At 36.9% G+C, this 12,925-nt stretch overlaps 2 protein-coding genes across 2 annotated transcripts; both read right to left on the bottom strand.

Annotated features, from left to right (window-relative positions):
• Positions 1-1,638: 1,638 nt before the first annotated feature.
• On the bottom strand, positions 1,639-7,474 carry LOC134278491 (scavenger receptor cysteine-rich type 1 protein M160-like). The gene is made up of 9 exons (XM_062760807.1): positions 7,388-7,474; positions 7,232-7,276; positions 7,024-7,103; positions 6,411-6,488; positions 6,206-6,320; positions 2,893-3,076; positions 2,577-2,755; positions 2,100-2,339; positions 1,639-1,811 (listed from the first exon to the last, which is right to left on the bottom strand). Exons 1-9 carry the CDS (start codon positions 7,422-7,424, stop codon positions 1,639-1,641), a joined length of 1,131 nt encoding a protein of 376 aa, XP_062616791.1. The 5' UTR covers positions 7,425-7,474.
• A 294-nt stretch (positions 7,475-7,768) lies between these two features.
• On the bottom strand, positions 7,769-11,996 carry LOC134278490 (heat shock 70 kDa protein 12A-like). Its single transcript, XM_062760806.1, has 4 exons — positions 11,680-11,996; positions 10,248-10,466; positions 9,010-9,166; positions 7,769-8,899 (listed from the first exon to the last, which is right to left on the bottom strand). The coding sequence occupies exons 1-4, from the start codon at positions 11,983-11,985 to the stop codon at positions 7,785-7,787; spliced, it is 1,797 nt and encodes a 598-aa protein (XP_062616790.1). The 5' UTR covers positions 11,986-11,996; the 3' UTR covers positions 7,769-7,784.
• Between the last annotated feature and the right edge of the window lie 929 nt (positions 11,997-12,925).

The raw sequence follows: 12,925 nt of genomic DNA, 5'->3' as shown, positions 1-12,925 counted from the left end.
TGGTGATTTCTCAAGGTTTGGTCGTAATATCCCAGCTGAGGTCAAGAGTCTTAATTAAGTACATTGGAGACCTTGAGTGGGGTCTGTTCTACGCGAAATTTAGAACGTTGGCTCGCTATTATAGGTGGGATGATGACGATAGTCTTTTGGCTCTCAGTGTCTCCGTAGAGGGACCAGCACTAAGGTATTTCTACCTGCTCTCCTCACGGGGTGAGCATACGACTTTTCAGGAGATAGTATTTCGATTCGAGCAACGGTTCGGAAAGGGTACATCGAAGGCTGCGTCGTAAGTGGAGTTTAACTCCATGACTCAAGGGACTGATGAGAGTCTAGAGCAGTGGGGTGACCGGGTCATGGAAACTGCGCAACATACTCTAGGGGCAAGGGTCCCGGGACAAGTGCTCCAGGAGCAAGCAGTCCTGCGGTTTGCGATGGGCTGTCTGGATGTGTGCGCAGGCAGACGGCTGATCGACAGCCCCCTGTTAATTTAGATGAGGCTGTGAGGCGAGTAAAGACTTACCAGCTAAGCCGTCGAGCCCTTACTCCTCATCACAGAGTAGTGCGCTCCGTCTCATTAGGCAATACCCCGTCAGGTGAGGAGAAAAAGTCTCCCCCACAAGCTCCATGTAAGGGGTCCTCGGAGACCAGAAATTGGAAGACACGGAGGGAAAATTCTGGTGTTACGTCGGGATGTAGGCATGACCAAAGGGTCCCCCAAGGCAGGGGACAGGATTTCCCCTGGCAACGCAAGCAAAAGCGCCGGAGAGGTCATTGCTCTAAATGCCATCAGCCTGGGCATTTCCGTCGTGAGTGCCCAGAACGACTTATGGGAGTGGTAAGGACAAGTCAGAGGCGCCGAACAGACCCCAGACCTCTGCAGTCCAGGGACAAACAATGTGTACAACCACAAGGTGTCACTGTACTGGGCTGGAGAAACCGATTCCACCAGACTAGTTAGGTTCATGCCCCTTGCTCTTACAGCGGGGCTATTATCAGGTGACTCTTTGCCTTTATTTTAAGTTGATGCTTGCTGTCCTAGTCCAGATTGTCTAATGGTGTCCTGTGTTCGGAGCCCGGGGATGATGAATGCAGGTGTGTTCGTGAATACCGCCTGCTGCAGCCATTTTAGAGGATCCGGAATTCGTGTTCATTTGGACTGTCTATGTTTAAAAGCTATCCATAATTTGGACATTTAATATTGAAACGATTTATTGCGGATTATATTAAATTATTCATGTGTATTGTAAATCATAGGATGTTAACTGTAATTATCTTCTGTGTAAAAGTGCTATTCTATATTGTAAATGGCCTCCACTTTGTCGGAATTGGGACATTCCTCCACAAAATGGGGGGAATGTAGTGTATTTGGGGGGTGTTTTTAATTTGTAATTGGGATCGGGCTCGGGAGCCCATCGATCTCTCTCTTCCCGCGTTTCCGCCAAGCTGGGTGCAGGCCATGATTTCCAGAGCTCCTTGATTTTGTAATATAACCAATCAATTGTTCTAAATTAATTCATTATTTTTATCCAAAGTGATTTGATCGTCTTTATACAACTAGGAAATCACTTTACCATTAATGTCTCTTTAGTAAAATAAACAGATTTGGCAGACATTGAAATAAATGTAGAGTCATCAATCTTACTGTGTGGCGGGAACAAGAGCCAAGTCACGTGGTTCATCCAGACCCTGGTTCACGATAACCTTGTATCCGGTGCCGTCTAAATTAATGGTACCAATAAGATTGTTACCGGTGTCTGCGTAGAAAAGCCTTCGGTTGATTGGGTCCACCTGAATTTTCTCTAAATCAGCATCTGAAAAGGACAAAAATTATGGAATAAAATTATTTCAGTTGAAGTTTACAAACTTCAAACCATCTGATACCAAAAAACAGAATTCTTTAATCTACTTGAGATGAAGTCATGCTTGTTCAACTCAGCTTTTTAAGAAATCTATGCACTTAACAAAAAATAAAAATGAGTATAGGTAATAAAAATAGTTTTGAAATGATTAATTCAGAACAATATCATATCCCACTCTAATCTTTCTTTTAAACAACTGTTTCATTTGTAACTTATACTTTTTATGAATCAGATACGTACTTGCATCTAATTGTTTGAGTTCTCTGACGTCAGTTCCGCTGAAATGTACGCTCATCAGCTGTCTAAGTTTGTAATCCACAAAATAGATCCTTCCGTCTGTGGGGTCATAATCAAAAGCTGTGGGGGTGTACAGACTGTTCATAGGAATGGGCACATAACTCTGGGTGTTCAGGTCCATTCTGAAAATCACTCCACCAAGACCAGTATCCAGAAGAAAGATGATATTATCCTCTTGACTAGCTAAAAACGAAAGAAACCAGGGAAATATCTTTAGGATTTAAAATGTTATATAATGGTCTTCAACACAATTGGATTAAAAGGAAAAAAAATCATATTTATTGTAATTCTTACGAGGTAGCGTATCATAATAATCTGTATAAAGGACATATTGTGAAGTCCCCACATAGAAGTCGGAATTGATATACTTATTTCTGAGTGACAGATACCTGAGTTACACATAACTCCTATGTTCTATACCTGAGTTGCAGATAACTCCTGCGTCTTCGTCATGTCCACAGTCGTGCACTCCCCAGCCATTGAAGTGACACTGGTCAATGCTTGCTTCTGTCCCTGTACAATTCACTTCGTCCATGAATATCTTAGCATACAGTGGGGCTCCACCGAATACTGTGCCTTGTGCGCCACCAGATCCGCTCCTAGAAATCAAATCACCTATCTACAGACTAAGAGCAATTTTAGCCAAAGTTGAGCATTGTAATAGTTATTCTAGAGATTTTTATACGAGAACTTGGGAATAAACTACAGAAAATTAATCAACTTCGTCATAAGGTACCTGCTATATCCCAGCATACCACAGATAACCTGGGCTTCGCTTCCACCCCAGCCATCATCGCAAATTGAACCGAATATTCCATTATGGAAAACTTCAACACGTCCCTCATAAGCATTGGATCCCCCAATCAAACGAACGTACGTGGGACTAGAGGTGGACACAGTTGGATTGGTGGTGCCTGACCCTATGAGATATGAAATGACTTTATTTTCCTTGTGTAGACAGACATTGTACAGAGATTACGGTTATTACATATCAACGACAAGTAGCAGATAAAAATCACTGACAGTCAAACCACGTGACCTCATACTGACACAAGTTCCGAGTTATCAAAACTAAAATTACTTAAGAAAATGTGATTGGAACCTCCAAATCATTTTGCTATATCCTAGGTAACTATATTGATTTATTGATAGTTTGTCATGACCCGCACTGAATTTGATTAGTCCATGATCCGAAGCCAATTTTAGGTATTTGAATTAATAATTAGTTTTGCAAGATAACGAAAGAATCAATAATGCATTCGTTGGATCTCGACGGGGGATGCTTACTCATCCTAGGCACTTGATCCTACCTACCCTCGTCTATTCCATTAACACTGGTATTTTTATCGACCTCTTTCCTATTTTTTCAACTGTCAAGACACTCAGCACAAATAAGGATCTCGAGTTTGAAAAAAATATTTATTTACTCTACATAGTTAAGAAATGTGTTTTACTGTAGGTTTTGGTCTTGCATAAGAAATTTCTATTTTAAATTTACATCATAGATAAGCTAAGGTATTGTAGAAGTGTACTTTAACCATCAATGTCACAGGCACTGCACTAAATCGATGTCATTGAACATTACGCAAACGAACGACTTTTGACATTTCGATAACTTAATGCCAAACGCACCATTGCAGATTTGGCTGTTTACCAGTACATATACTCAACAGAATTGTCGACGGATTTTTCTGTATTTTCCGATCATGACAAAGAGCAAACGGCGGGTGCGACCGGTCTGCAGGGGATGTTCACTCCTCCATGGCTCCTTATCCCACCTCCGAGTTTTGGAGGTCCATGTTAGCTGTGCTCCTATTTTCTATTGTTTAATGGACTTTGAGCTTGAAAACTGTTCGTATCTCCATATATTTCATTCTATACTTAACTGTACGAAGATTCTGTTACAGTTATTTGTTACCAACCCCCACATAGATTTTTGTTGCAGTAATTTAATACCTATCTCCAAACAGATTCCTGTTACAGTTATCGTTACTTACCCCCAAATATTTTCTCGTTAAAGTTATTTGCTACTTATCCCTAAATAAATTCCTATTACAGTTATTTGTTACTTACCCCAACATATATTATTGTTACAGTTATTTGTTATTTATCCCCAAATAGATTCCTGTTACAGTTATTTGTTACTTACCCCCACATTCTTGGTACAGTTATTTGTTAATTACCTCCACATAGATTCCTGTTACAGTTATTTGTTACTTGCCCCCACATAGATTCCTGTTACAGTTATTTGATACCTCCAAATAGATTCCTGTTACAGTTATTTGATACCTCCAAATAGATTCCTGTTACAGTTATTTGATACCTCCAAATAGATTCCTGTTACAGTTATTTGATACCTCCAAATAGATTCCTGTTACAGTTATTTGATACCTCCATACATATTCCTGTTACAGTTATTTGATACCTCCACATATATTCCTATTTCAGTTATTTGTTACTTACCCCTACATAGATTCCTGTTACAGTTTTTGTTACTTACCCCCAAATAGATTCCTGTTACAATTATTTGTTACGTACCCCCAAATAGATTCCTATTACAGTTATTTGCTACTTACCCCCACATAGATTCCTGTTACAGTTATTTGCTACTTAACCCCTAATAAATTCCTGTTACAGTTATTTGTTACCTCCACATAGATTCCTGTTTCAGTTTTTTGTTACTTACCCCTTGAAAGATTCCTGTTACAGTAATTTGTTACTTACCCTCAAATAGATTCCTGTTACAGTTATTTGCTACTTACCCCCTAATAGATTCTTATTACAGTTATTTGTTACTTACCCCCTAATCAATTCCTGTTACAGTTATTTGATACTTACCCCCCTAATAGATTCCTGTTACAGTTATTTGCTACTTACCCCCTAAGAGATTCCTGTTACTTGCTACTTACCCCCTAATAGATTCCTATTACAGTAATTTGTTACTTACCCTGAAATAGATTCCTGTGACATTTATTTGCTACTTACCCCCTAATAGATTCCTGTTACAGTTATTTGCTACTTACCCCCTAATAGATTCCTATTACAATTATTTGCTACTTACCCCCTAATAGATTCCTGTTACAGTTATTTGCTACTTACCCCCTAAGAGATTCCTGTTACTGTTATTTGCTACTTACCTCCACATAGATTTCTGTTACAGTTATTTGTTACTTACCTCCACATAGATTCTTGTAACAGTTATTTGTTACTTACCTCCACATAAATTCCTGTTACAGTTATTTGTTACTTACCTCCACATTGATTCCTGTTACAGTTATTTGTTACTTACCTCCATATAGATTCCTATTACAGTTATTTGTTACTTACCCCAACATAGATTCCTGTTACAGTTATTTGCTACTTACCCCCTTATAAATTCCTGTTACAGTTATTTGCTACTTACCTCCTAAGAGATTCCTGTTAATGTTATTTGCTACTTACCTCCACATAGATTCCTGTTACAGTTATTTGTTACTTACCTCCACATAGATTCTTGTAACAGTTATTTGTTACTTACCTCCACATAGATTCCTGTTACAGTTATTTGTTACTTACCTCCACATAGATTCCTGTTACAGATATTTGTTACTTACCTCCACATAGATTCTTGTAACAGTTATTTGTTACTTACCTCCACATAGATTCCTGTTACAGTTATTTGTTATTTACCTCCACATAGATTCCTGTTACAGTTATTTGTTACTTACCTCCACATAGATTCCTGTTACAGTTATTTGTTATTTACCTCCACATAGATTCCTGTTACAGTTATTTGTTACTTACCTCCACATAGATTCCTATTACAGTTATTTGTTACTTACCCCCACATAGATTCCTGTTACAGTTATTTGCTACTTACCCCCTTATAAATTCCTGTTACAGTTATTTGCTACTTACCCCCTAAGAGATTCCTATTACTGTTATTTGCTACTTACCTCCACATAGATTCCTGTTACAGTTATTTGTTACTTACCTCCACATAGATTCTTGTAACAGTTATTTGTTACTTACCCTCACACAGATTCTTGTTACAGTTATTTGTTACTTACCCCCACACAGATTCCTATTACAGTTATTTGTTCTACAGCACTGGTTACAATGTGTATTCAGCTGTCGGGTATTTCTTTTCCCAACTGCTCCGCCACCTGACAGGGCGTTGCACAACTGCAACAGAATCAATGTTTATTCAGTATGTAAAAGGACTCCGTTTGTTAAATTATGATCAAGAATTCAGAAGAAAAAGAATATACTTACCGATGTAGATCGACATCCCATGGAGTATACGGTAGATTGGAATATAGAGGATGTCGAATGAGATTGTGTATAACATTCCTACAAAACGAACGATACTTAGCTCAGATTAATTAAGAATAAGAAGTAAATATGACTGATCATGTATATAGCTACAGTTTGTGTCTTGAGATATCGAAGCTGATCAATAATTTACACATATCTAAAAGTTTGTGCATTTTCATTCAATAAATGCTATATTTGAGAAGTATTTAAAGGAAATATGGGGAGTTTAATACATCATCTCTTTGTTTTTAGGAGTATACGAATATATATCACGGCGGATGTGACCGGTCAGCAAGGGATGCTCTCTCCTCCATGGCAAGCGATCCCACCTCTGATGTTTCGGAGGTCCGTGTTTGCTCTGCTCCTATTTTGTATTGTTTTATGGACTTTGAGATTGAATACTGTTCGTTATCTCCAATATCCTTCTTTTAATTAAATCAAAACACTCCTGAGTAATTCACAATGTTTATTTCTGTTTTTCCATCCATTGGTAAGCGAATGTATGAGATACTATTTCTCTTTTCATATTAGTTTAAACCAGTGTTTATCATTAAGATATTTGTTTTCTTACTTCGTTAGCCGGGCATGTTACTACTCGGGTACACTGGGAGGGATCGGCTATATTGTTACATTCATAACAGGATTTTGAGGCTGAAATAAAAAGAAAATAGAGAAATGACTCCCTGGCTTACTGTGATTGAATTAACCAAAATGATCATCTTACATAAAGAAGGGTTGAACTGATTTATCTAGAAATTTCCATTAAACTGAGCACTCACCCCTCTTTTCTATTAATGATGAACTACAACAGGACACCAGGAATCCTGAAAATAGACATAAAAATGATAAGAAAAAGAAGCTGCTGGAATTTAAAAATGTCAAATAAAATCGGAATTTATTGGAAAGCCAAATCTACGTTTCCAGACATAACAAACCTGCTGTTAAGATAAAGCGGCGTAGAGTCATGGACATTTTGTCTTCGAATGATCCGTTTGACACTAGTTAGATGACTTTATATTGAGATAAGAAAATAAAAATGTACTCTCTTGGATAGATTATCGGCCTGTTTTCAAGAAAACTTCCGTATTCAGGACTTTCAACCTCTTATAGTAGAGGTAAGTTAATTCATAGAACAGAAAAATCATAATGATGACTATTTATTTCAGAATATATTCAATTAAGATAAGAAATTAAAAAGATTATTTGCAAATCCAGGACATTAACACTGAGTACAATTAAAATTTTAAAATATTCACATAAAAGGAAAACAAAGAGTTTAAACTTGTTTTTGTTGATGACAGAAAAATAAGGTTCTTGTTGACTTCAAAATCTTTATTCCAACAAATCAAACGACGCTTCAGTGTATTCCCCGTCTTCATTTTTGGCTTCGACCTTGAGTTCTGTGCCGCTAAATGTCATTGCAACTGTTGCTGATCGCTCTAAGCCATGGCCTGGGACGTTGACTTCTAGTTCACCGAGGTAAATGCATTCGTCATCCTCGTCAAACCAATCCTCGTCATCCGAGTCATCGCTGCTGTCATCGTCAAGTTCCTTATCGACAAACATTGGATCTGGGTCTTTTGAAATATAAACTTGGAATGTCATTATTGTTTGGTCTGGTTCCGTGACATGATATGTTCTTTCTACTTGCGGGATTCCAGCTTCAATTTGTTGGTTGATTTCGACGTGTTTATCAAATACTCCCCTACACAACACATCTCCAGTACTAGTTTCAATTCGTCTGGACCAATCATGCTCGTCCTCGTCAAATTCAACCGTTGTTTCAATACCATAAGTGTATTTGCTTATTCTGTATTGAATGGTGGACGGTTTGTGGCCAAATATTACAGCACCCTTTAAAACCGATAATCCAGCCTCGTTTGGAACGATGACTTTTTTATTTTTGAAAGTTGCAATTACTGCATCACGAAGCATTGGCGATTCCGAGTAACCGCCTACCATTAGAATATACTTTGCTTTTTGGACTGCCGGAATCTGTGTAAGATTTTTTAGATGCTCAACGATTTGATCCACCGAATTGCTGAAAAGACCTTTAGCGATGTTTGCACTCATTCTGAGTTTGTCTCCAATCCAATTTATTTGATCTTTGTATTTTTGATTTATCTTCAAAATATCCTTGATTTCACACTTGTTTGCAGCCTTAAAAGTTTCATTCAAACTAATTGGCACCTTAAATGTTATTTTTTCGTCCGAGTCTGGGGTAATCGTGCGTTTTTTTACTTCAAAATTTCTATAAAGTTCCAGCATGTCGTATTTGTTATCCCTACAAAATTTTTCCATAACTTTCTTTCCAACAATGTCCTCTAGTAGTGCTGTGAATGCTTCATCAACTTTTGTTCCACCCCAGTCTCCCCCATTTGCCTTGTGAATTTCTTTTAGGGTGCCATTTTGCTGCACCTGATGTACTGTTATATCAATAGTTCCGCCTGTAAAAAAAAAAAGTACATTGGAATATACATACTTACTTGTTTCCTGTACAAAATGCAGCTTTTCAGACGCTACAAAGAAAGGAAAAGAATAGACATGTTTGATTTACCTCCAGCATCAAGTACAATGTATGCCGAACCTGGCGAGAAAGCGTTGAATCCTTTTCCAGAAGATCCTGTCATTTTTTCTATGGGCACATGTTTACAAAAGAGGGAAGCAGCCTCTGGCTCCAGTGCTATCATCAAATTATTTTCATCGATTCCAGCCTAAATGTAAAGGATCAAGTTAATGGATAGTTGTCAATCTCAAAAAAGTCTGTAAACACTGCAAATATATGAAGAGGGCATAAAACATGGACCCCTGGAAATTCCAGAGGTGGGATCAGGAGCCTCGGAGGAGTTAACATCCCCGATCGCACCCGCCATGAGCCCTCTGTATTGATCAGGGAAACAGAATTGAAATATCGAGATAATGAACAAAAATCAAACTCAAAAATCCATTGAAACAGTACAAATCAGGAGCAGGACAAATTTCTGTAAATGATCAGAGATGGGATCAGGGGCCTTGAATGAGTAAGCACCCTTATCGACCAGTCACACCCGTCGTGTGCTCATTGTTATGATCGGGTAAACGGAAAAAATATGGACAATCCAGTTTTTTTTACCTAAAAAGTATTAAAAGGAACGTCAGCCTGAATTGACTTAATGAAAGATTGTATTTGCTGACAAAGTCATTGTATCGACCATATCGTTAGTTGATAATTCGCCGTCGCTATATCGAAAAGTCGAGTTGAAGGCAACACCAAGTGTCTTCTTTTCATGTTTATGTTTCCGAACAAATTCTGCTTCATATGAAAACAAAAACGGGTCTTTCAATAACGGGGTGTAATAAGTACCCATGAAATTCCCACAGATTGTTTGAGGACCTAATCTCCAAGAAGTACATATACATTATCAATCAGAATCTATGCAACTTTTTAAGATCTTCAAAGCACGTACTTCTGTGTTCAATCATGCAGATTGTAGTTTACAAAAAATTAATTTTCGCAAATGACCAATGAAAAGGTAAGTAAATTCAAGTGAGTCTATTTTAAGTGAAAAGCATCTGTCTTTGATGTCAAAAAGCAGCCTTGACTTTCAATTATCATGGAAAATGGTTGAAAAGTTGTACATTTTGATGCTAAGGATTTTGGCAAATTTTGTGATTTAGAATTTTTTATACGTTCCTTGGAATTTTAATTCTTTATCTGATTTACTCCACTCCTTGATATATTGCTGTATATTGCTCCTAAAGTTACTCGTTTACTGCTGTTAATATTTTTAAAGAGGAGTAAAGAAAGAGGTTTACCATCTCGGCTGCTTCCCTCATAAACTGCTTGGCAGGGTCAGTCCAAATGGCGGGAACAGTTATCACAAAGAGAATGTCGTCTTCATCCAGCGAGGTTTGCTGACTCTTACATTTCTCTACAAGGTGATCTTTTAAATGTTCAATAACTTTGGAAAAAACTTTCATGGCATCCATTTGTTTACCATTATCAGCTTCCAGCTTAAAATCTCTCCTGATTCCCTACAACAAAACTTCAAAGTTGTTATTTCAATCTATTTAACATGTTTAAATTATACGTATTATACTTAGGTCGAAAAAACGTCGTGTTCGAGGTTGCGCCGCCTGGACATTGCTTACAAAAACATTACTAATTTATTAAAAAAGGAAATTTATGATCTGTGGTTTATTCTATAGATAGTAAAGATGATGCTAACTAGATATTTTAAAATTCATTAGTGTACCTAAAGCGGTTTTAATTTTATTGCGCAAGTCCACGAACTTTGTGATACCCCCTCGTAGTATTGCTTTATCCATCGAGTTGAAATAGTGTATATTTGCAAGTCTTTTCGATCGCGCATTACAAGATTGAGGGGCAATATGAAAACCATCTATCCTTCTGTATTCAATAATCCAGAAGTGAAAAAAAGAATTAGATCGATTTCACGATCAGTACATACTAGTCCCTGGAGACAAAGCAGGTATCAACATTGTCTTTGTTTGTAAGAATTTTATTTTAGTGGTAATCCAACTTATACTCATAGTTCCCTTTCTAAGGAAGAAATTCTTCAAAATAATGTGTCAGTTTTAAATAATTTTAATATTACAAACAACCAAAAGGAAATTGATTTACCACATCTGTAATGGATTCCGAAACTTCATAAATATCCCTACAAACAAAGATACATAGCGGTTTCCAGTAAATGCTCAGCCAAGCCGCTTGCTTTTCTCCTCACTAGGATAATAATAGTAGTGATGGAAAAACTTCAAGAGTACTGTGCAACAGTATATTCTACAAGTGGTGTAAATCCGATGTTTATACTTAAGAATTCAAAGAAACTTTTGGAAAATTTGAAATCCCAAGATTTTACCAAAACCAACTGCCTAAAAACTTACGACTTTTCAACTCTATACACAACCATTCCACACGATAAATTAAAGTCCAGTCTTTTTGATATCATTGACAGTTGATAATAAAAATGTATAGTAAATTTACTTACCTTGTCGTTGAACATTTGCAAAATTATTTTGTTAAAAAGCACTCTGATCGTAAACACAAGTACTCCGAAGTTGACATCGAAAAGATGTTTGAGTTTCTGATTGACAATATCTATGTTGTTTTTGGAGACCAGGTCTTCCAACAATGTATTGGAAATCCCATGGTTACCAAGTGTGCCCCGTTTTTAGCAGACCTATATTTGTATACAAACGAAGTAGATTTTCATTTAAAACTTACAATTTGTTTGTAAAGATTCATCTTGAATCGCTTAAAGAACAGCCAGTCATGATGCTTATCGTCCAGAGCAAGTTCGGAATATTTGTCCTCAGCCTCGAATCCACAAGAATGGAAATTTCCATGCTTGTCAAACAGGACACAGCTGGAAGTTTTCAGTGATTGGAGGCCCCCGCTTCCCGCTGTCCAGGTAAAGGTGGAACACTTCGTAGGATCCTTCTGGTATTCATGCAAGAACGAGAAGGCATAACCAGAAAATGTGGTTCCAAAATCGATAGCTGCCACTATCAAGTGATCGTCTGCCGCCATTGTGGAGTTAAAACTCTAGAATGAATCGAAGTAAAAATTCCAGTCCGTTCGACATTTTTATATCGAAGGTGTTGATAAAGTTCCTATAGATGATCATTAGTTCTATAAGTTCTGCAACAACTAAATCTCATAATAAATGAATTTTCTTTTTCATAACTGTGTCACCTGAATGTTAGATTTTAGTTTAACTGAGCTATGAGCTCGAGAGCTTTTCTGGTCACCTCGTTGACCAAAGTTCCCAGGTCTATCTATCCTTTTTCTAGTATCTATCCTTTTTTCTAAAATCTACAAGATTTCCCATGAACCAAAACACTAACCTGAGTCACTATGGCCCAGCTGTTCCTTGCTTGGTGTTTAACGTCTCTCGATAATTTTTCATAATAAAGTTTCACTTATTTTCATATTTTTTGTGACTCAAGTGAGCCTTGTGGCGCAACGTCCTCTTGGTTTGCAATGTGAAATATTTTTAATCTTTTTTCGATAAGGGTGGGGGTGGGGATGTTAACAGAGCATTTTTCTAATTTAAGATAAGATCGATTCAAGCTAATCGATAGCCAATATGAATAATTAATTCAGAATGAAAATGAAAGTACAAAAATCTTTCGTATTGAATTAGATGTCAATATCCAAAGCCAAGCTTATATAATGTAGAATACTTTACACGTCTGAAATTCTTTTTTGAGCTTTATTAAAAAATATATAATTCATATAAATATATATAATATATAATAATATACAACTGGAGTAAATTACTTTTGTAAAGGTACTTTCGATTTATATGTTAAACAATAAATTAATAAATAATAAACAATTCTTAAATCTTTTTTAGGACATCATTAAATTAGATGACGTTCAAGTTATACGTACCTCCTTTCCTCATAAAAAATTTAGCGATCTTTTGGGAATTTATGATAGAAGATCCAAGAAATCTATTATTAGA

The sequence above is a fragment of the Saccostrea cucullata genome, unplaced genomic scaffold, assembly GCF_032062105.1.
Source record: "Saccostrea cucullata isolate Sc308-1 unplaced genomic scaffold, CSIRO_AGI_Scuc_v1 ctg6827, whole genome shotgun sequence".
NCBI classification, from domain to species: domain Eukaryota; kingdom Metazoa; phylum Mollusca; class Bivalvia; order Ostreida; family Ostreidae; genus Saccostrea; species Saccostrea cuccullata.
Note: the sequence above shows the minus strand (reverse complement) of the source record. Positions and strands in the feature narration are given on the sequence as shown.